This window comes from Rhododendron vialii, chromosome 3a (genome assembly GCF_030253575.1).
Source record: "Rhododendron vialii isolate Sample 1 chromosome 3a, ASM3025357v1".
In the NCBI taxonomy this organism is placed as follows: Eukaryota; Viridiplantae; Streptophyta; class Magnoliopsida; order Ericales; family Ericaceae; genus Rhododendron; species Rhododendron vialii.
The window spans coordinates 6,577,204-6,599,799 of record NC_080559.1 but is presented as its reverse complement, the minus strand read 5'-3'; the positions used below and the strand labels follow the sequence as shown (position 1 = coordinate 6,599,799).

General features: G+C 39.4%; 2 protein-coding genes and 1 non-coding gene across 7 annotated transcripts; 2 read left to right on the top strand and 1 right to left on the bottom strand.

Moving 5' to 3' along the window:
* The first annotated feature begins 814 nt into the window (after positions 1–814).
* On the top strand, positions 815–9,322 carry LOC131318475 (uncharacterized). Of its 2 annotated transcripts, XM_058348282.1 has the most exons (10): positions 815–955; positions 2,718–2,946; positions 4,334–4,432; positions 4,671–4,846; positions 5,204–5,337; positions 5,471–5,648; positions 6,242–6,800; positions 7,134–7,246; positions 7,928–8,171; positions 8,865–9,322. In XM_058348282.1, the coding sequence occupies exons 1-10, from the start codon at positions 894–896 to the stop codon at positions 9,114–9,116; spliced, it is 2,046 nt and encodes a 681-aa protein (XP_058204265.1). In that variant the 5' UTR covers positions 815–893; the 3' UTR covers positions 9,117–9,322. The 2 variants fall into 2 exon arrangements, with proteins under 2 accessions (XP_058204265.1, XP_058204266.1); XM_058348283.1 differs by lacking the exon at positions 4,334–4,432.
* A 1,876-nt stretch (positions 9,323–11,198) lies between these two features.
* LOC131318479 (co-chaperone protein p23-2) lies at positions 11,199–22,374 on the bottom strand. Of its 4 annotated transcripts, XR_009197703.1 has the most exons (7): positions 22,213–22,374; positions 20,805–20,988; positions 13,733–13,895; positions 12,265–12,293; positions 12,125–12,170; positions 11,311–11,410; positions 11,199–11,237 (listed from the first exon to the last, which is right to left on the bottom strand). XR_009197703.1 is itself a non-coding variant. In XM_058348293.1 (6 exons), the coding sequence occupies exons 1-6, from the start codon at positions 22,215–22,217 to the stop codon at positions 11,376–11,378; spliced, it is 462 nt and encodes a 153-aa protein (XP_058204276.1). In that variant the 5' UTR covers positions 22,218–22,374; the 3' UTR covers positions 11,199–11,375. The 4 variants fall into 4 exon arrangements, 3 of the variants coding, with proteins under 3 accessions (XP_058204276.1, XP_058204277.1, XP_058204275.1); XM_058348293.1 differs by having other exon boundaries at positions 11,199–11,410; XM_058348294.1 differs by having other exon boundaries at positions 11,199–11,410; positions 13,736–13,895.
* On the top strand, positions 17,743–17,846 carry LOC131321482 (small nucleolar RNA snoR100). Its single transcript, XR_009198527.1, has one exon. It is a non-coding gene; the product is annotated as a small nucleolar RNA snoR100 (small nucleolar RNA).
* Positions 22,375–22,596: the final 222 nt, after the last annotated feature.

The window sequence follows — 22,596 nt, the reverse complement described above, 5'->3', positions numbered from 1 at the left end:
TCATTGTTTGATAACTCAAACACATCAAACATTGAGGGCATGTTTGGCGGACAAGATTTCCTGTTATGCAAATTAAAGATTTTCAAATTATAATGAGAATTTGCAGAAGTATTTTGATCTTATGTGCATAATAAATTTTGCATAGTGGTTGAATTACCACTAGGTACAAACTTAAACGTTGCCATTACGATTACTACTCCCTCCGTCCCTAAATAAGTGTTCGGCGTGCAAAACTAGGTTTTACAAAACATGCATATTTTTTATTAAAAATTTTAATTTTTTTTCACAATCTAATAGAACTCATTGCTATCTATTTATTTGTGAAAAAAATTTGATTTTTTTAACGAAACAAATGTATCTTTTTGAAGGCCTAGTTTTGCGCACCGGACACTTATTTAGGGACAAATGGAGTATGATTTTTGTTAAAATTTGATGTATACCGACATAATGCAAACAAAAAGTCTAGCTATTTTCTTTTTTCGGGCCGGGCAAGTGACAAAAATTAAGTCTACTTACACACATTACCACAAAATCACGTAAATTTCCCCAACCAGCGGGCGGTGAAATTGGTACCTCAGGATTAGTTGAAGTGCTCGTAAACCGGCCCGGACTATAAAAAGCCGAATTAACATTATAACATAGTAAGTTTTGAGCGGCTACAAAAGGGTGAGCACAGAGACTCATGATTTTGTGACAAGAATCCAGACCCATTTTCGTTATGGCAGTGCGTAAGTAAAATTGTTTTGTGGGAATGCACCAATTCTTGCATGCCCTCCACGTGGTGGCTTTCCCTTCGTACAAGGAGGCGCTCTTTCTGCTTTCCTGCCTCTTCTTCAAACGACATACTATATATTACAGAAGACGACTCTCTGAATCGTTACCGCATTGCACCCATGACGAAGAGGAAGAAGCATCTCTCCTCCATTGCCTCCGACCTCCTCCACAGATGTGCCCAGTATCTCTCTCTCTCTCTCTCTCTCTCTCTCTCTCTCTCTCTCTCTCTCTCTCCCTACACTTATATATACATGTGTATATATGTATGCACATATATCTCTGTGTATGTCTATCTGCATAAATTACAGGGTGTAGGAATTGTTTGATGGAAAGTGCTAACCACTGCCCGATAATGCATGAAAGATGTATCGATATCCGATAAATTTAGTGTATTGATAGCGGAATATGTGTATGGAAATTCTCACTCATGTGGCATAATATACATACCATCCCCTGTCCAAGTGGGCGGTGGTTAACAAGACTATTGTTTGGCTGCTGGGTTAAATTATATATATTTTTTTTCACAGAGGCTCGGAAAATTTGAGATTGCGGGTGGGAATATATGAGACATGTGGGATCCACAGAACTAAGGAGGGAGGAAACGAAAATAATTGGATAATTATGGTGCTTGATTAGAGTATGACAGTGAAGGGGACAAATTAAGTGAGAAGAATTTAGTCTCCATGCTATTTATTAATAATTTCATATGAGCTAAAGAACCGATATCCAATCCCAAAAATAATACTCCAGTTGACTACCTAATCTTGGAAGAATATGTAGGGTCCATATGTTTCCCCAATCCCCATTTCTCATTATTATTTAGATACTATAGAATAAAGATATTGTAACACTTTATGGGGATATATACTTAATGGCCTCAAATTACTTTAAAAAATAATTTGGATGACCAACTACTATACTGCCCTTGATTTTCCTTATTAGAAAATGCCCATATGAATACACTACTGATTTAATTTCCCTCTGTTTGTTTCAGTCTTCCAGGAGAAAGCTAGGTAGCCGTAGTAGTGTACCACAGAATGTTGTATTTTTTTTTTTATTATTATTGTGTGTGTGTGTTACGCGTAATTTTGGTACAAAAAGCGATGATGGTATTTAAAAAAATAGCTTTTCAGAAGTCCCCACTGAACAAGATAAGAGATGATGATGGTATTTATTTCCAAAAACAGTGTTTCATACCCGCAACGAGGTTGCTATGCATGCAATCATGTCTGTTTTATTTCAAAGAATGGCTTTGAGAAGCCGTGAATGAGAGAGATATGAAATGATGCGAGCTCTTTTTTCTGCAAAAACAGATTTCTGATGAGATATATGTAAAATTGATTTTGAAAACAGGAACCAAACAGCTGAACTTTTGAACACTTACACCTATGTTCCATAGGGAATGATGTGTTATTTTGACGTCTTTTTATTTCAAACCAAAATACTCAACAGCATGCTTTAGAATCTAATGGATGCAATTGTCACACCATTTTGTATGCGCTTCTGCATAACGTTTCAGTGTGTAAAGTACTTCCTAGTTTCTTTTTTCTCGGCGAAAATCATTTGTTAGAATAGTTAGATTAACACCTTCTAAGAGGAGTCTTAGAAGTTGAACTCCTAACCTCCTTCCTCCTGGCACCTAAGTGCACACCTGTTGCCGTTGGGCCAAAGGTCTTTTGTTAAAGTACTTCCTAGTTAGGGGATGAAGAGGGCCACTATTTGGTATGCGGGTGGGTAATGTCGTTGATTTTGGCAAACCCTTGGCACGAGGGTCGTGAATAGCATCTAGGAACTTTTAGTATCTGAAAGATGGGATACTTGTAGAAAACCAAACCTCAAAAAGATTTTTGGCTTAGCTTGTACATAATAAATCTCAGTTATTCCAATTGACAATTTTATCCCAGCAGTAACTAGTTTTGTTTGAGATAATCTAATTATTGCAGGCAGCTGGATACGTCAGTTGATGCATTACTGGAAGAATTTGAGAAGTTATGGAATCCCGAAATGGGCGACTATTCAAAGAAGTTAGTGGAGTTCTGCTGCTCAAGGGCTCTTAGTAGAATGTGTTGCAACGTAGAAGTACTTATTAACAATGGGGTGTTCAGCCGGTTCACGTTTGATATGATGCTCGCTTTGGAGATGCCTAACTCTGAAGATGAAGAGTCATACACGGTAGGTCCATAGTCCCATCTGCAAAACATTTACGCATTATGTGCTTTTCGGAGTTCAGATTAAGTCATTTAAGTAGATGAATAGCTATATGACAATTACAGCGAACTGCAACTTGCTAACTTGGGGAACAGGTATATTTAGAGGTTCATAGTTTGAGTTGTGAATCTGTGAGACAGTGGAAGAGGAGATTGAGAGCATAAGAACAATAGTTTTTGGCATTTAAAATCAAGAACGCTGCGATTTGGGCTAAAGAACCTCGTCTACGTGTTATAAAATCAGCAGAGCCTCGTCTATGTGGTCACCAAAAGATTATAATTTCGAGCTCAAGTAAAAAGACGGTAGTGCCAGTGGTAATAGTTCCATATCACTATTATGTTGGAATTAGCCTCCAAGTAAATCGCACTATTTGAAGCAACATGCTGTGTGCTTATGCCATTACCCACATAGGTAGCTAGCTGTCTCTTATCAGCTATTGTCATGTATCTACCTTTCCCAACACTGCCAAGCCACAGCACTTGGGAGAAAACATGAGAAAGTTTACGAAATTATCCCCTTGTGTACAAGATAATTGGTATCTACACGTGAGGATATTTAACTTTCCAATGTCATATAGTTTTTTTTTTTGGGTACTTCGGAAAATCAATGTTATATTATAGCTTTATTAGCTCCCTTTCAACAACTTAAGTTTTGTTTTCTAGTCTACGAACGTAATTTTAGCGGCCCTATTGGCTGTTTCTAAATGTTAAATAGGCTACTATCAGACTTACCTTATAGTGGCGGACATGTCTAAGTGTCGGGGTTCATGTAATTTTTGTGTCGAGGACGGGGGGCACGACATACTATTGATACTGTTCTCTAGGGTCAATGGGGATTACAAGGTGCCATAGATTTCACTTCCACAAAAAAAAAAAGGTGTCATAGAATATGAACTCGAAATGCTAACTATGCTTAACAGGTGGAGATATGCCTCATGGCCTTACCCAAGTGTTAAGTGTCTGACACATGTACTTCATATGGAATATAAAAATCTTTGTAAGTTTTAACAAAGTATTAAATTATTAATGCAACTACCGAGTGCGTATGCTCAATGTCAGAACATTTACATGAATTAATTATTGGTACAAGAAACTCAGTATTAGGGATAGATGCACCTATCTTGAAGAGGAAGAAGGCGAGGAATTTTGTAGCTCGATTATTTTGTAGATCCGGTTTTTAGACTTTTGGGATATGTTCTAATCATTAACCTCCTTTCTCATAGCTAGGAAAAGTTATGCCATTTGTAATGTGAAAAATGTACTTGCTTTTCCATCAGTAGTTGGACTTTGTTTATTCTAAATTTGAAAATGTAGCTAACTTATTTGCCCATTCCTACTCATTTGGTTTGCAGGAGAGCATAGCGAAAGAAAAAGAGGAAAGGATCTCTACACAGGCAATTGCAGAACAAGATGACATCCCTCTTTTCTACACGGACCTCATGCCACTCCTAGTAAGTTCAGTTCATTGTATTATCTTCTGGCCAGTCCTACTTTGGAGAGATAATACTTCTCTGGAAATTGACCTTTGTTCCAAATTTTACCAAATGAAGTAGGAGTTGTACAGAATAATTATTGCATAGAACATGGATAATATAGATGGCTTGATTTTCAAAAATGAAACAACTATAGTTTTTTTGTAACAGCTTGTCATTGTTGTTTGCGCCAACAGTTAATATGTCGTATTTTCAGAACATGGTTGATGATGGGCCAGGCGTAGGAGAAGATGCGTTCGTGTGGTTGGGAACACTAGTTCCATTAGATTGTGATGTGGTTAATGGGAGATTTACTTTTGAAACTCTGACTGCATCGACAGCAGGCCGACTGCACTTCCCCGCTTATGACAAGTACTTGAAAGAAATCAACAAGTAAATATCCCTGTTTACAATGTCTTGTTTCTTATTACCTGAAGAAAGGGTCACAACATCATTTAAATTACTGAGTTTGAGACTTCTGCACATGAAAAATAAAGGTAAATATACAAATTTATTGGTTTAAGGTAATAGGTGGGTATAAGTCTATTTAGCTAACATGGCAAAAAATTTGACAGATGGCCAAAAATGATGAATTTTGTGGAATTAACTACCTAATGTCAAATGCATCTTATGTATGCCGATATCTAATTCAGATTTGATGAGTAATTCAGAATTTCAGATCGCCTATGCGTACGTTTTGGTATTATTCGTTGCCTTCCATTAATTTCCTCTACATGGATATTTCATCAGATGCATGAAAAATTTACAAAATCAAGCAAAACCAAAAGGTGTAGAATTGGCAGACGATGAGTTTATACTGCATGTTGAGGGAACCGCAAGCACACAGAGGGTAATCCGTCATATTGGAGGAACAAGTTGGCCTGGTTTGTCCATCAGTCTTCTTTTGATTATTGACTTATGTGTGCGATTATTTCAAAGGGAACGTAGATTCCTGATTCGTTTTTACTCCAAAAGTTGTTATTTGGACTATCCTCATTCCCAAGGTGGAATTTGTAGGTAGGCTCACTCTAACCAATTATGCTCTCTACTTTGAGGCCAAGGCAGTATTATCATATGAAGATGCAATTAAACTCGACCTTTCAAAGAACGTGGAACAGAGAGTGAAGCCAGCGGCTACAGGCCCATTTGGTGCTCCCATCTTCGACAAGGCCATAGTCTATGAGTCTGCAGACTTGTAAGTATTCTTTCTGTTTTTCCTCACCTATTCATAAAGTTACTTGACTTTTCTGGACCTAATATACCATGGTTAATGCCAGATAAAGAGAAAGTATACATAATTATGTGCCGGAGCTTTAGTAGTAGGCCTATCACTCCGACTGAAGTAGCCCATCATGATATCTTTTTTGTATGCGAGGGTCACTGCCACATCATTTCTACTACAAAATATTTTGTAAAGAATTCTCTAAGAGTATTATTTTCCAATCACTATTGCAGGTAGTTATAGTTATGGCCACTGATACATATAATACACAAAAAATCACACATGTTGTCACTATGAATCAATATGGTTTAGATTCTTTAGGCATGTGATCTCCACTACACAAGATTTAAATCCAACCGACAGTTAGATTTTCTGGGCACTTTTTTGTCTTCCCCTCCCCTTAGTTCAATGGGGGCAACGGTGGTGCATGCTTTAAATTTGTACATTATGGGTAATGCCAAAATTGTCCTCTATTTGATTATTTGGAAAAGCTTGAAGGTAGTTCAAGATTGTGTAACCTAAAAAGTGTAGAGGGGGAAAAAACTAACTAGCTTGAAATTTTCCAGGCAAGAGCCTGTTGTACTGGAATTCCCAGAGATAACAAGCTCCACTAGACGCGATCATTGGCTTGCTCTCATAAAGGAGGTTATTTTATTGCACCAGTTTTTGTATAAATATGACATCAAATCTCCTACACAAGCATGGGAGATGCATGCGAGGACCATCTTAGGGGTTATAAGGCTCCATGCGGCTAGAGAAATGCTTGCACTATCTCCTCCTGATCCCAAAAGTTTCTTGATATTCGCATTGTACGATGAGTTGCCCAAGGGGGACTATGTATTGGAGCAGCTTGCTGACAGTTTGAAGAAGCTTGATAGCGGGCAGCCGTGTAGCGCTAGCTCAATTTTAAGGTGTATGAATGTCTCTCAACCTGTTGTCGCGATTACTGAGGTGGAAGGTGGTGTGGGGGAAGGGATAAATGTAAGCGGCCAAGTTGAAGATCTATCGTTGTTGGAGAGTGCCATCAATCAAGTCAGAGAGGAAACAAAAGAAATCGAAGTCGCAAAAGCTACTACTGAGGGGCTAAAAGAGGAAGGAATAAGTGACAGTATCCTTGTTGTCATGGTAATTATTAGTTTTGTCTCATATTCCTGTCATAATTACATCGGAATCATAGTTGATTGCTTCCACAATAAGGTGAAGGAACCAACTTAATTACACAGTTCCCCTTTGCAAGATGATGGCAATAGCCTTGTTGTGATCATGATGTGCCATGTTTGATCAGTTTGGATAGATGTTAATGATCTTAATCATGCTACCTGTGGAAGAAATGGGAATGCAGTTGGCAATATATATTATTTTTGGGTTCTAGGTTCCTCTGCTTTTGTATGAAGTACTTTCTTGAATCTGTTAAGCTTTAATGTCCTCATCCTTTGTGGACTTGATTTGGTTGCATAGGAGCTGTTGAAGCCGCTTAAAAATGTTGTACCTTGGTTTCAAGAAATCCTAACATGGCAAAGACCAGCAACCACCGTCGTCGTGATGGGCACATCTCTCCTCGTCGTTTACAAGTGAGTCATTTCCGGTACCTATCCTTATATTTAGCTCAAGAATATGTACCTCTGCCTCTGGGACAGAAGCTGTAAAATGAGCCAGGTAGCGGGTTGTTCAATATCAGCGTGGAAATAAAATGAGTTTCAAACTGTGTTCAAGTTGTTAGATCCTATCCTAAACGAGATTGGAGCCAAATTCGAGTTGATTCATTTTAAACAGTACAATATTATCATGCCAAGGTCAGGAAGGTATAGTGTGCCTCAAAATGCATTCTTCTCTACATAATGACTCCGTCTCAAACGAGCCTTTATCAAGTAGCTGGCTGTTTTTGTAATCCACTTTTAGTACTTTCCGTCCCTTTCTGTTAGTCTTTTTTGGGACTTCCATCTTATCAAAGGTAAATGTATGTCCCCTCGAAAACTGTATTTGATTTCCACATTGTCCCCCGAATCCTCACTCTTACAACTTTTTTAAGATGTGAAGGCTAGTTTTGGAAATCTCATCTCTTTTTGTTTGAGTATTCAAAGACAACTAATATTTTTCAACATCGTACAGTGGAGTAGAAGACTAACAATAAGGGAGGGTGGGTTAACAATATTTATTAATAATTTCTTCGATATCATTGACGTATACTGTGATCGGATTTTACATTATCTAACATCATGTGTGTGTGTGTGTGTGTGTGTGTATTGCTGTAGTGAGTGGGTCGGAAAGGCACTAGCTGTTTTCTTGCTTTGGGTGGTGGCAAAGTTGATTCAGGCAAGAAAACAAGGAACCGGAAACAAGAGTGACAAGATAGTTATCTGCAACTCCTCTGACCAGACAACAATGGAAAACATAGTATCAGCACAACATGGATTGAGGACTACACGTGAAATGGTCCAGTTAGCAAATATTTCGATATTGAAAATCTATTCAATATTGCTCGGAAAGGCCCCCAAGGTAATGGTTATACTTGCTGGTTTTTTCCTTTGTTAAGTCGTTACAGAAAAAAATACAGAAATCCTGTTTGAAAATGCTGTGAGGAAAACAAAATAGGGGTTATCCACAACTTCTTGTCGGGTATCGTTTTTCCTTTTCTGCTTTCGTATTTGTGAAGACAAAAAAACTTCTATGACGAATTCTTCCCAAACATTCTTTTCAAAATCTTTTCTACAAAAACGCGAAAAATGGAAAACGGGTTGGTGAATTTTTTTTACAAAAGAACGAAAGCAATAAGTGTTCGAACTTTACATGGTTCCCATTTCCGAAAACATGAAACAAGAAAAAAACTGAAACAATACCAAATTGAAAGTTTCAGTCCATTGGAGCAGTGAAGTGGAATGGACATTATCTGATTTTATTTAAGAGTTGCATTACTTGAGAATGTTAGAGGTACGAGTTTCACGAACTGCTCGGAAATAGTACTAAGCAACAGAAGTTGATATTTTGGGCTTGTCTGTATACCTGGTAGTTACAATACCTGTTACCTTTGTCAGTCTGTTAACCATTCAAGGAAAAAGTAATTCACTTATCTTATTCTCTTGATTTTATCTCAATTATTCTGCAATTGTTGTTTCTCTTATCTCAGTAGATTTGGCTTTCAATGTCAAAAAATAAAATTTTACGTCGGCATTTTTTGTTTCTTGGTTGCAGCATACGGATACAGTAATAATGGTTTCGACTGGATTGGCAGTCATATTAGCAGTGGTTCCATTCAAATACATCCTTATGGCACTTATATTGTATTGCTTCACAATGACATCAAAAGTGGGGAAGCACATCGAGAAGCACGTCCCAAGCGAAAAAGGGAATCGACGGATAAAGGAATGGTGGGACTCTATTCCTGTAGTTTCTGTGGAAATTGTGGACAAGGGAAGTTGCCCCCAACCCGATAGCCCTACATAATTTCAGGGCCGATTTGGAATGGTTTTTTTGCAAATTGGGATACAATGCTTAGTTTGGTTAGGAGTATTCGGTTACAGAACTATACGTAGTGCAAACATAGTTATGATGTTATATGTTGTTAGATACGAACAATTTTCGTCGTGGTACTGTTGTGACGATTATACGTAGTGTAGTGTCATTATTTTGGTATAAATGCATGTTTTTAATTATCAACATGTCTTTGGTGGATATTAATTATCAAAACACTTTATTGACCGTCATTTTCCCTTCCCTTTGGTCTCTGTAAGAGATTATATGCTGAACTACTCCCAGTCTCTTGGTCCTCTGCCTCTCTCCCTCTCTCTCTCTCTCTGGCAAAATATTTTTCAGAATTACCCAAATAAATTCTTACTGCTTTGATCGAAAATTACCAACTCAAGGTCAAATGGTGCAGTTTTCGCGGTTCAATTCGGTTGTCTTTTTGATTAACAAAAAAAAAAGACTCATTACTTCGTTTGACCTATTTGCTCCTCTGCGTACACATTATCCCACTCTACTCCTATTTCGTCTTTTGAATTTTTCTTCCCTGAAATCACGCTCTCTTTAACAATCATGGCAATCTCCAGTTCTCTCCTTACTCTTCAGATGTTCCTCTTGTTCTCTCCACCATCACCTCTGAGTCGGAGTTGTAGAGCTTCCACGCAGACGCGGGTCGGCGACCCATAGATGATGACTCTCCCTTTTTCAACTCCCAGTGGGTAAGTAGCAACAAAATTTACCCCTTTTTTTTTCTAACGGCAAAAAAATTTCATTAATCTTTGAAAGCAACAAAATTTACCAAAATTGTCATTCCTCCTGAATTGCATAACGATTGAAGTGAGTTTTTATATTTTGAAAAAAATGTTCACGGTCCTAGGGCTTCGAAAATCTGAGGACCGGCCTTTTGAATATTGCTCCTTCCTAATAGATAATAGATAATGAGGAGTGGTAATGGATTGAAGATCGAGAGGTGGTGATCATTGATTTCTCAATCGTGGCAGTAGAGGGAGGAATCGGGATCCTTTCATGTGAAGATCTCTCATGTGACGTAAAATAAGACTCATCAAGATCCCATTTAAGGATTCAAATCGTTCAGTAGGTAAGATTTGATATATGTATCGTCCATGCAGGAATTCAAGTTGATTGGACATTTGCAAGAGACTTGGTCTGAATACCATGTCTGATTAGATTGATTTTATGCATGGACGATAAAGACACAGAGGATTTTCTGCATGGACGATAAAAACACAGAGGGCAGTGGTAAATCTCATGTTACGTCACATGAAGAATCACATGAGAAATCGTCACATGAGACAATCATTACACATGGAGAGAGTGACAGCTCCTTTGGATGGAAGGGTTTCAAGAGGAAAAAGAAAGGAAAGTGTTATGATTTCTTGTGAAATTACTCATTTTGGATTGAACATTTTGGTGAAAAATGGGAAGTAAAGTACAAAAAAGAAATTTTTTTTTTGATTGGCCGAACCCCATTCTCACTAAAAATGGTGAAATTTGATGAGAAATAACTCCAATTTCTTATCTCATTCTTTCTTATCATCCATAGAGGCTGTGAGAGAAATGACAAGTAACCATTGGAAGGAGGAGAGAGAAATTACATATAAATATTGTTGTCACTCGTCACCCTTACGGCAGTTTCTATGTTGTTCTGTCCGATCATCAACAGAAAACTTGGAACTACGCCTTAGATTAGTGTTAGATTGTAGCATGTTCGTGGACTGTTGCAGGTATCCGGAGCAGAGCCGGTTAGACGAACCAATAGCTGAACAAGTAAAATTATGACCGTTACACGAGTACTACAAGATTAAGGTGGTGGACTCTAACCGGCTCTGCTTGGGACGGCTATTTATTATACCCCAGGAAAATTGCACGTCGTGAGAATGTGAATTATACTCTCAATGTGAAAACTTCACGGCAGAAAGAACAGTTGATACTTGATTGATTCTAAGCATCGAAGTTTGGGGGGTTTTGTAAAAGAGCCGACTCAAAACAATACCCGAGCCCACATTCGGATACATCAAATCAGAGATTGCTGTAAAGCAGAAAAGAAGGAAGCCCGAGCCTCTGGACATTCAAAGTAAGCCTCTACAATATTTTGAGTAGGAATTAGGTCCGATTTCATACAACGTATTTACAGTACTAGGAGTACTACACTTACCTAGCTAAGTGAATTGGTTTCAAAGGAACAACATTTCCTGCTACTGGTTAGAAACCGATTCTATGCTAGTTTCCTCTGGCCTTCTCCAAGTCGGGAAGATCTGCAAAACATACAAATGAATTTGACATCAGAGAATTTTTTTTCTTTTTTTTTTGCCATACGTTATACGTCAGCGGGGGTTAGGGAAGAGTTAATAAATTAGTCCACAGGAGATTCAGAAGCTGTCCATAACCCTGAACCCACAAACGCCCACGATGGGGCTCGAACCCGAGTCTCCCACAAGGGGAGAACCAGGAGATGCCAACTGGGCTAGCGCCCATTGGCTGACATTACAGATCTACGACACTAAGAAAATTACATTTTTGGGTTTGCTGATAATTAGGCCTCGACATAAGTATGTTTACATTGATCAAACAGAGAAGCCATGATCAAATTGACTTGGAAAATGGAAAGGAAATATTTGTACAAGTTACACGTTTCATCACCACTTTTGAAAAATCATTACATCCGAGTATGTTAGTAACACAATTTATTAACCCATTCAATGGCGCTCCAAGAAAACATTTGTAACAAATGAAAATAAATTCAATGATTCACACAAAAAATCATAACTAAAAAAAGGAAGATTTTTTTACAGCAAAGGACAACTCTCTGGATTTTTAGATGGTGTTGATTGGCAAAGAAGAAACCTTTGGCAGAACACTGCAATACCATGTGTGCTTGTTGGTGTGAATGATGTGAAAACAGGACATGTCTATCCAGAAGCCAATTGGATATGACAATTTTAATGAAAAGAACCGATTATGAAACTCACAGAGCATTCCTTCCTCATCACTACTGCCATCATCTTCACCAGTGTGCTGCAAATCGAGCAAATGCCAAAACAAATCAGTGAATGACAAGTTGTAGTTACCCCATGATGTAGATATTAAAAAAAAAAGGGGATAAAATTACCGGAACGTCGTCATCAGAGGCTAGATCAGCTGCATGAAACACAAATCTTCATGTCAAAACACTAAATTAACAATATTCAGGTAACAAGTTACGGAGTTATCATGATCTGGAATTAATTCACGGATATACTAATCTAGCCCATCTGGTACTCAAATACAACATGACTGCTTTGACCAAAAAAAAAAAGAAAAAAAGAAAGACAAAGTGACTTCATTTTCAATGCCTTGTTCACTTCACTAATCTACTCAAAAAATATTTCTCAACACAATTATTACTCTCATTTCTTGCTCTAACTTTTCAATTATTACTCTCATTTCTCACTCTCTCCACTTTTTACCTCTCTCTAATTATTACTCTCATTTCTCTCTCCACTCATTATCCAAAAATACTACTCAAATCACAAACCAAACAAAGCAAGGCTTTGAAGCAGAAAATGTAGTGGTATCACCAATCATATCATACAAAAGGATTGCTACTACTTTTTGTTTGTGGTCTCCAACATACAGTACTAGGAATATTGTCTTATTCATTCATAAAACATATTTTGCAGAAAGGCGAGTCGCAACAGCTTGCCATAGAACATCATAATTTTCATCACCTGTAGAATACCAAAACTGAACAGCAGAGAGCAGGAATTATTACTATCAGCTACAGCTATTCCACAAATTTCCTAAAGGCATAGGGAGGCCGTTTAGTGTGGGATTCAATTCTACCCAAAGCAAGTAAATTCTGAATGAATTCTATCTTAATGCTGGACATTCAAGGATTATTTATCCCATATATTAAACTAAGACATATATCAGAGACAAGAAACAGATTTACTACAGGATCGTGACATTAACACATAAATTTATGACCAAAACACTAAGAAACAGGCATAAGAAAGATGTTTTTGACCGCCCACAATCCAAAATTTTGGAATCCGACAGAAGCCACCCAATTTAATAACCAGCATACACAAAGGAGAATTAACCTCAACACAATAGTAAGGCAATTATGATGGAACTCCAGATGGTACAACCACCAATGTACTTTCTGGTAGACCTTTCAAATTGGGGAAATTGATCTCTTTGTGATACATGTTAACAACGTGGTGGAGATATAAGAACACTGCATTATCTTAAGTAAATGACAGAATCATCTAGCAAACCAAGTAACTAGGAGAAAATGCTTGGTGAGTTGAGTTGGGTTCCGATGCACAGACATGTTGCATAAATCAAGATAAAAAATCCGTACCGTTTCCACAGAATTATTCTACTTTACTTAAAAAGGCGCCAAAAAGGGTGCAACTTCTGTACCGACACGATATGAGATCCAACGAACTCAATACAGTGAGCTCCAATGCAAATCACAAAATGATATGGCTACAACGCAAGCTCTAAGAACATGGTTCAGTTCCAAACATCAATGAGAGAAAGGCTCATCCTTTGAACACAAATAAGAGTCATAAGACGCTAGATAAACTTACAACCAGTAGACTCTTCATCATCCTCATCACACCATTTGTTCCAATCAACCTTGATATAGGGTGCAGGCTTTTCTTCTGTCTTCAATAGTCTTTTCCACCAACCCTTCTGCTCCTTCTGGATTGAGCAAAGTATGTTCCTTAACCCAGCTTTAGATTTGCAGCCCTGGAACATGGGATATAGTAATTCAGCATTGTGCAATGAGAAGTCTCGTTCTTTTATTAAGCTTAAACCAAAATAAAACCCAGACTAACTAATGGCATGAGCGGTCAAGTATGAAAACATTGAAAAGTAACTGTGAAGCATGGTAACTTCAAGAAAATTTGGCACCCCCTACAAGGTATATTTGGAAATTGGTACTTTTGCAAGCTATATAAGCATGCGTACCTGGAATACGAAACGCGTACCCATACTATTTTTGGAAGAAATTTATCTCACCTACAGCTAGGGTAGGCTTGGGTACCTACATTGTACCTCTAGGGCAAGGTAGGGCCTAACTACATTCTGGCTTTAAAGTATACGGGTACCGAAATAGTATGTTACAGAGATGAAGTTAGCTTTATATGACTTTTTCAATGTTCAGTATGCTTTAAGAATTAGGTGTTAGTTTGTAGGCTCTCTAGCATACTGACATTAAACCCTGGTTTCTACCTACCTTTGGGTATCATACTCTATTTTTTAGGTTAAATAGTAAGTCTAAAAGGGCCACTTACAAGTTTCTGCATTTCTTTCTCTGATTGTTCAACATACATATTGCACTTCTAGAATTTTTTTTAAAAGATGCGGTTTTACGAACTGATCCCAGCCATAACCAATCTAACTGTACGCTTCTCTACTCATTACAGAAGTCCATGTATGTAGCACAGTTCACAAGAATATGATCATAGGAAGATTAGCAATTGGAAGAACACCTCAATTGTATCATAATACATCCATTTGTTAAAAACCCCCAAGTCCCAAGCCAAAAAATGAGAGTCTCTCTCTCTAGGCAAGTTGGGCGATTTGGGGCGCCTTGTCGCACCTGACTTCTCTGCGATCTTCACTGTGATCTTCTCTGCGGGTATTTCTCTTCCTCTTTCTCCTCGCCTGTCTGTTTTCCTTTCTTGTCTAGCGTTTTGGCTTCTGGGTTTGGTGTTCTGGTATCTGTGGAATGGCTGTCCGTTCCTCGTCTGAGAGCAATTTGGTTGTTAATTTGAATGGTTTGACTGCGAGTGCCTTGCATCCAGAGTTCCCACCTCTTAGTTGGGGGATGAAGATTTCTCCTAAACCTTTGGCTTCGCCTTTGGTTCCTGCTAGGGTTTCAGCTCTGGCCCAACCTAGGGCTTCATCGTTAGGTCTGGTAGCACCTACTGGTATCGTTGATCTGTTGGAACAGGTGACTGTGGAGACCCTTGATCACTTGAGTCCAAGTGAAACTGATTCCCCTATGATGCGACAGCTTAAGGAATTGAGTTCCAAGAACAATCGTTTGAAACAACTCTTGGCCAGTCCTAATCAATCTGTGGGCACTGGGGCTGCCTCTTCTTGGAAGAATGTTAGGATTAGTAATCCTACTGAGTCTGGAGTTCCTAATACAGGTAGAATGAAGCTTGAATTCTTTCCTCCTACTATTGAAAATATAGGATTGTTGTTTCCCCTTCTGAACAAATTGAACAACTGGGGCACTCTAAGTGGGAAAACTGTATTGTTGGGCACTTCCTGGACAAGAAGTTGGGTTTCATAGCTGTGAGGAAAATTGCAATGACTATATGGGCTAAGTACGGAATTCGTGAAGTGTTCTCTAACGAACAGGGTTCTTCTTTTTTATGTTTGAAGGGGATCAGTTTAGGCAAATTTTGGAGTTGGGGCCTAGGCATTTTAGAGGGAAACTTCTGATTTTGAAGATGTGGCATCCCCATCTCAGCTAGAAAAGGAACAAATGTCTCAGATCCCTATTTGGGTTCATTTTTAGAATGTACCATTGGAATTTTGGACTGGGCCTGGTCTTAGTTATATTGCTAGCTCTGTGGGTTGTCCTTCATATGCTGACAAGTTGACTGAAGCTGGGAAGCGTCTGAGCTTTGCAAAAGTTTTTGTGGAGGTGGACTGTTTCTCCACCCTTCCTGATTCGTTTGATTTGAGGTATGCTAATGGGGATGTGGTAGTGATAAAAATTTAGCATCCCTGAAGGCCTCAAGCTTGTACTGATTGCAAGGTGTTTGGGCATGGGTCTGCTACTTGTCCAAGGAGGGTGGCGGATAATAAGATGGGGACTGGGGATACTAGAAGGCCCAATAGGAAAGCTGTGGTGTCTAATAACCAATGTTGGCAGGTGGTGGGCACTCTACGCAAAGAGATTGGGGCTGAGAATGGGGCTCTTGGCTCTCTGGGTACTTGTCCAAATGCTCCTGCATCAACTAGTGACCCGGATGGGGCTTTTTCTGGGCCAAATGGGCACATTGTACATGCAGAGGTGGGACAGCAAGTTTGTGATGCTGAACTAATAGCTCCTCCAGCAGAGGTGGTTGGTCTTACCCCTCGGAAGGTCTCCTCTGATGCTTCACACATCTCTCCTAAGTCTGGGGCTGGTGTGCCAAATCGATTTGAGATTCTGAATGATGCCTCTGATGAAGACATTATTGTGCAGGTTTCGGAAAGAAGGTTTGAGCTTGTGAAGATTTTGCCTGAGGAATTGCCCAAGGACTTGTTTGATGAGCCTCCTGTCAATGGTGATAGTATAGGTGCTGCTGTTGCTTCTGTGATGGTTAAATCAACGCAGGTTTCCACCTCCCTTACTGATGCTAAAAAGGGAGCTGAAAAGGGTGGTGGGAAAGGTCCCTCTTCCAAGAGGCAGAGAAACAAAACTAAGCGTTAAAATTCAAGATTGGATGTTGGAATATTAGGGGGCTGAATAATCCTCTAAAACAAAAAGAAGTTAGGTCTCTCATTTGTTCTCAAAGGCTGAGTATTTGTGGGGTGTTGGAAGCTAACGTTAGGAAGGAGAATCTTGATGGGGTAAGGGCAAGATGTTTTCCTAATTCTTGGTTGATGGTTGATAATTCAGGGGCTCAAGGCATTGCAAGAATTGTTGTCGGTGGGATCCCAGCATGTTGGATGTGTCCTTGGTGTACAGTTCTGCTCAAATTCTTAGTGTTCAAGTGTGGTGTCTTACTTCGCATAAGGTGTTCTATGCTTCTGTTGTCTATGGTGCCAACTCTGTGATTGATTGAAGGTCTCTTTGGTCTTCAATGAGGTTGTTGCACTCTTCGTTTGGGGATTCACCTTGGATCCAGTTGGGGGATTTTAATGTTGTTGCTAGGAGCTCTGAGAGAATGGGATCTTTTGATGCTTCTGCTGCCTCTGACTTTAGTCAATGCTTGTTTGACATCAATATGGAGGATTTGCTTACTAGAGGGGCTTGGTTTACTTGGACGAACAGACAAGGTGGTGGAGGGGCTAATATGAGTAGAATTGATAGAGTTGTGGTTAATGCTACTTGGATGGATGCTTTCCCTAACTCCGAGGCTTTAGCTCATTCTCCAGGTATTTCTGACCACTTCTTCCTTATAGTGACAGTTTGTAAAGGAGAGTTGCAAGAAACCTTTTCGATTTTTTAATTTTGGATGAAGCATCACAGTTATAAGGATTTGGTGTCTGACTCGTGGATCAAACCTGTTTCTGGATCTGCTATGTTGAAATTGTCTTTGAAACTTAAAAGGTTGAAGCCTATTCTCCGGGATCTAAATGCCAACTGTTTTTCAAACATTTCTGGAAGAGTGGTGCTGGAAGAGTGGTGGAGGCTAGACAGCATATGGAGTCCCTCCAAGTTCTATGCACACAACATATTGGGGATGAGAATCTTAGGAATCAAGAGAAAGAGGCTGTTAGGGTGTTCATGGAGTTGAGTGCTGCTGAGGAGTCTTTTAAAAAGCAGAAATCAAGGGTTAATTGGTTAAGCCTTGGGGACCAAAACACGAAATTTTTTCATCATAAAGTCAGTAGCAAATATGTGCATACCGATGCTCTGGACTATCAATGAAGGAAGCATGGTAATGTGCACATAAATTGATTTGGGTCTCTAGGCCTGCCTTCTCTGATGTCATTTGGCTTTGATTTGCATGTTTCTACAACAAAACGTCCATGTAGCTCCTCGGTTCTTGGAGGTTTAGGGGGGCCACTGTTTCAGTGATATTATGAGAGCAGCCACTTTGTGCATATATTGCCAAAGGTTAGGTCTGTCTCCAATCATCCCCGCCCATACCCCCAATGATTGGAGACTAGATGGGTTATGTTATGTTGTTGTTGTTGTTGTTGTTGTATAAAGTCAGTAGCAACAGTATGACGAACAAGATCTTGAGCTTGGTCAATGCTGATGGTGTGAGGCTGGAGAAGCCAGAAGATATTCAGGAAGAGATCTTGCAATTCTATAAGGGATTATTGGGCACTAGATTTATGCAAAAACAAGATGCTAAAGCTTGCCTTCAGCAAGTGATAAAGAAGAAGGTACCTGGCCCTTTGCATTTGGAATTAATCAAACAAGTTTCTGTTGAAGAGATTAAAGGGGCCCTTCGATCCATTAAGGGAGACAAGGCCCCTGGCCCTGATGGTTATAGCTCTAGCTTCTTTCAACAGAACTGAGAGATTGTGGGCCAAGATCTAGTGGATGCTGTTTTGTCGTTCTTTGATAAAGGTTTCTTACTCAGAGAATGGAACTCTACTGCTCTAACCTTGGTTCCTACGATCGCTAATCCCTCTTTTGTTAAAGACTACAGGCCTATTGCATGTTGCAATGTGATATATAAAGTGATTACTAAAATTTTAGCTAATCGGATGCAAGGTACTTTAGAACATGTTAGCTCTGCTCAATCGGCTTTGTTAAAGGCAGGAGTATTGTTGACAATGTGTTGCTAATGCATGAGTTGATAAGAAACTATCACAGGGATGAAGGCCCACCACGATGTGCTATTAAGGTTGATCTCATGAAAGCGTATGATTCGGTTGATTGGGACTTTCTTCTAGATACCATGGCTGCTATGGAGTTCCCTGAAACCTTTATTGGTTGGGTCAGAGCTTGTATTACCACCCCCATGTTTTCTGTTATGATAAATGGTCGTTTGGTTGGTTACTTTCCTGGTGCTCGAGGTCTTAGGCAGGAAGACCCCATTTCTCCTTACTTATTTTTACTGGTTATGGAAGCTTTTTCCTCTCTCTTGATCTATAATATTGCTCATGGGGAATTCAAGTTTCATCCTAAATGTCAGGCGTTGGAAATCTCTCATGTTATTTTTGCGGATGATCTTTTTATCCTTAGTGGAGCTCAGGAAGGATCCTTGCAGATTATTTTGAAAACTTTAAAGGAGTTCCATGGTTTCTCAGGTATGCAGCCTAACCTTCTCAAGAGCTCTATGTATTTTGCTGGTGTGTCGGGCCCTGTGAAGTTGTCTCTTGCTGCTCTGATGGGTATTTCGGAAGGCAAGCTCCCTGTCAAGTATCTAGGAGTGCCTCTGATCAGTACTAGACTCACTTCCACTGATTGTTCTGTGCTTAAGGATAAGATCTTGGCTAGAATTCGTTGTTGGACTCAGAAGTTTTTATCATATGGTGGAAGGGCTCAGCTCATCCAATCAGTTCTCTTTAGCATTCAATCTTATTGGAGCTCAATTCTTACTCTACCACTGTGCATTCTTAAAGAAATAGAAGGTGTTTTGAGTGCCTTCCTTTGGTCAAGTACCGATCTGAAACACTCTGGAGCTAAGGTAAGCTGGGTAAATCTCTGTATTCCAAAAAATAAAGGGGGGCTTGGCTTTAGATCGTTGAAGGAATGGAATAGAGCTGTAAATATGAAGCACTTGTGGGCCCTCAGCAAAAAAGCGGATAAACTGTGGGTTAAATGGGTTCATGTATATATTCTCAAAGGACAGAGTTTATGGAGTATTCAGTGTCCTAGTGAGGCTTCCTGGGTTATGAGGAAACTGCTGAAGCTGCGATCTACCTGTCAAGGCTGGATTAAACACATCATTGGCAATGGTGAGGATACCTTCCTTTGGACAGGTAATTGGCACCCCTTAGGTGCCTTATATCAGAGGTTTGGGGAGGCTGTGGTGACAAATAGAGGTCTTGCCTTATGTGCTAAGGTGTCCTCTATTGTTGGTCAAGGTGGATGGAACTGGCCAAGGCAAAGGAACAGAGCTGTGTTGAACATCATACAGAATACTCCTGATACCTTTTTGCCTTCCGTCTCTGAGTGTGATAAGGTTGCCTGGACCTTAACTGCTGACGGTTCTTTCTCTGTAAAATCTGCTTGGGAGGTATGTAGACATCGGTCTCCTATCCAACCTTGGCATCCCTTGGTATGGTTCAGTCAAGGTGTGCCATGGTGGAGCTTTATTGAGTGGCTTGCTATCCTGGGCAGGCTGTCCACTAGAGATAGATTGGTCAGTTGGGGTGTAGCTGCGAGTTCCCAATGTGTGCTGTGTTTGAATGGTATGGAGTCTCATAATCATTTATTTTTTGAGTGTGACTTCTCTGCTGCTATTTGGGGGCAAATTCTGATGCATAATGGCATTTATAAGGCTGTTGTGCCTCTATCTCAAGAGCTTGAATGGGCTGGACAGAATCGTGCGGGTAAGGGTTTCCGGAATTACATTTATAAGCTGTCTTTGGCTGCTTCAGTTTATTTTCTTTGGGGTGAACGGAATTCCGGGATCTTTCAAGGTAGATCCAGAGGTGTCCCTGAGGTTGTCCGTGCTATTTTTTATGCCATTTGAGCCAGGTTAAGTTCTTGGACTACAGTGAAGTTTACTGCCCAGAATAGGGGTTTGTGTGATGACTGGCTTCTAGATTCTCAAAATTTTGGGATCAATACGTGTAGATAAGAGTCTGTGTTTTTTCGTTTTGAAACTGATGTATAGATTTGCCAGGGGTATGCCCCTATGAGGTTTTGTAGCTTCCTGCGGTTTTTGGTGCAATAAAATGTTTACTTACCATAAAAAACATCCATTTGTTCTTTAATTTACATATGAACATAAGCACAAGCACAAAAACGCATACCAATTTGAAGGTAAACAAAGAATGTTTGGCTATTTAGGAGCTCACCTCTGCTGCTATATTTCCATAAAGTTCCAGACTGAAGTCAAATGATTCCCCTTGGACACCCTTCGCGGAGAAACTAAATAACCCCTTAGGCTCACATTTCACAGAAATATCTTTCGCATCAGGAAGAGCAATGGTCAGGTAAACTTTGTCAGAGCGCTGAGCCCAAAGAACTTCCGGATGGCGACTGCAGAGTGCAGATTGCAGAAATCAAATCAGAGACAGCTATTCTGCATAATTCTATTCTATTCACTAATCTGGTAATAACATTAGCCTAGCACCTCTACATGATCTTTTTAATAGGAAACTTCGATAGCTGTCTTGAAACTAAAGATTGGTATCTTATTCTGCTTATTCGACAAAACTAAAATAAAACCAAGAGAAACATGACTACCATACACAAATACACGGATACATGATTCTAACCTTGGGGAGTGATGTCTATATGGATACATTTCCTACAAAAATTGGGCGGTGAATGAAAAATTATAAAGTATACTGCCATCCTTAGAGGTATTGAAAAGTTTTGGCCAGGAGGTTGCCCCTGCCATCCCTCTCGGTGCATCCCTGTATATCTATCCTGATACACGCTAACATATACTAATACATATCACAAGCGTTACATATTGCATCGTCGCAAAATGAATATAGCGGTTGCATTCTTAACTGCTCCACAAATTAATAACACTGGATAGTCATAGATTCCCAAGTTGAAAATTATAAACTTCAAGCCGTACAATGGGTAACTGTTATCAGAAATACCAAATCATGTGTGGCAAAAATAAAAACTGTACTGATTTCAATTTTCAAGTGTGACAACCCATGAAGCACGGGTACTTCTAAACCCCGCCGTATACGTACCCGCAACCCGGTTCTTTGCATGTTACTTCTAAATACTTACTGGGTACATGAAACACATACCTAGATTTTTTCCTATGATTTTTGTGGCACCCAATACAGAGATGAAGCTAAGTTTTTTTTGGGTAAGTTAAAGATTAAACGAACCTGAACGTACAGGAGCTAAGGGGCATACCCCAGACAAAGCAAAGACAACAAGCAACAAGGCTACCAAACAAACTCCACAACTGGAGGGCAGAAAACAAGAAACAAACTCCTAAAGCAACAATTAACTCCTTGGACCAAAGACCATATTATTAATGGCCCAATCTGAAGCTAAGTTGATAAAAACTTCATTTTTTCTGTACTTAGCAAGATTCTAGATAAAGATTCAGGCCAATAGCTTCTCTATATAATGGCATTAAACTTTGATTTGCACCTGAAGGTTAGCGTTAAACAGTTTTTTGATGCTGGATTCTTAATCGCCCAAGTTAGCTACTTTCTAATCAAGAAGTTTCTCCCTAAAAGCATATCGTTGTGAAGACCATCAAATAAGAAGAAGAGAAATGCTTACCTCATTTGGGAAAGAAAATTGGCGATTATCTTGGAGCGAAGCGAATGAAACCTCGCAAATAAACCCTCGAGCCAAGTCTCAAAACCCGACTGAACACCAGTGAGGGTGAATATGGGGGGAAGAGGAAAGGCCTAATTTATTCGACACCCCGTAAAACTATGCCTGTTTGTCACTTTGACCCCATGAACTTTTACAAAAATGTTTGCGGCCAAGAGTAATTTAATGCGTCCAAGTGTAATTCAAAGAAAATGTAATTCAAAGCAGCCAAGTGTAATTCGAAGTGGTCAAGAAGCATGTAAATGCAAGAGAATTGTGTGTAATAATCACGCTTTCAATAATGTGCGGCCAAGAGTAATTAGACGCAGCTAATAGTAATTTAATGCG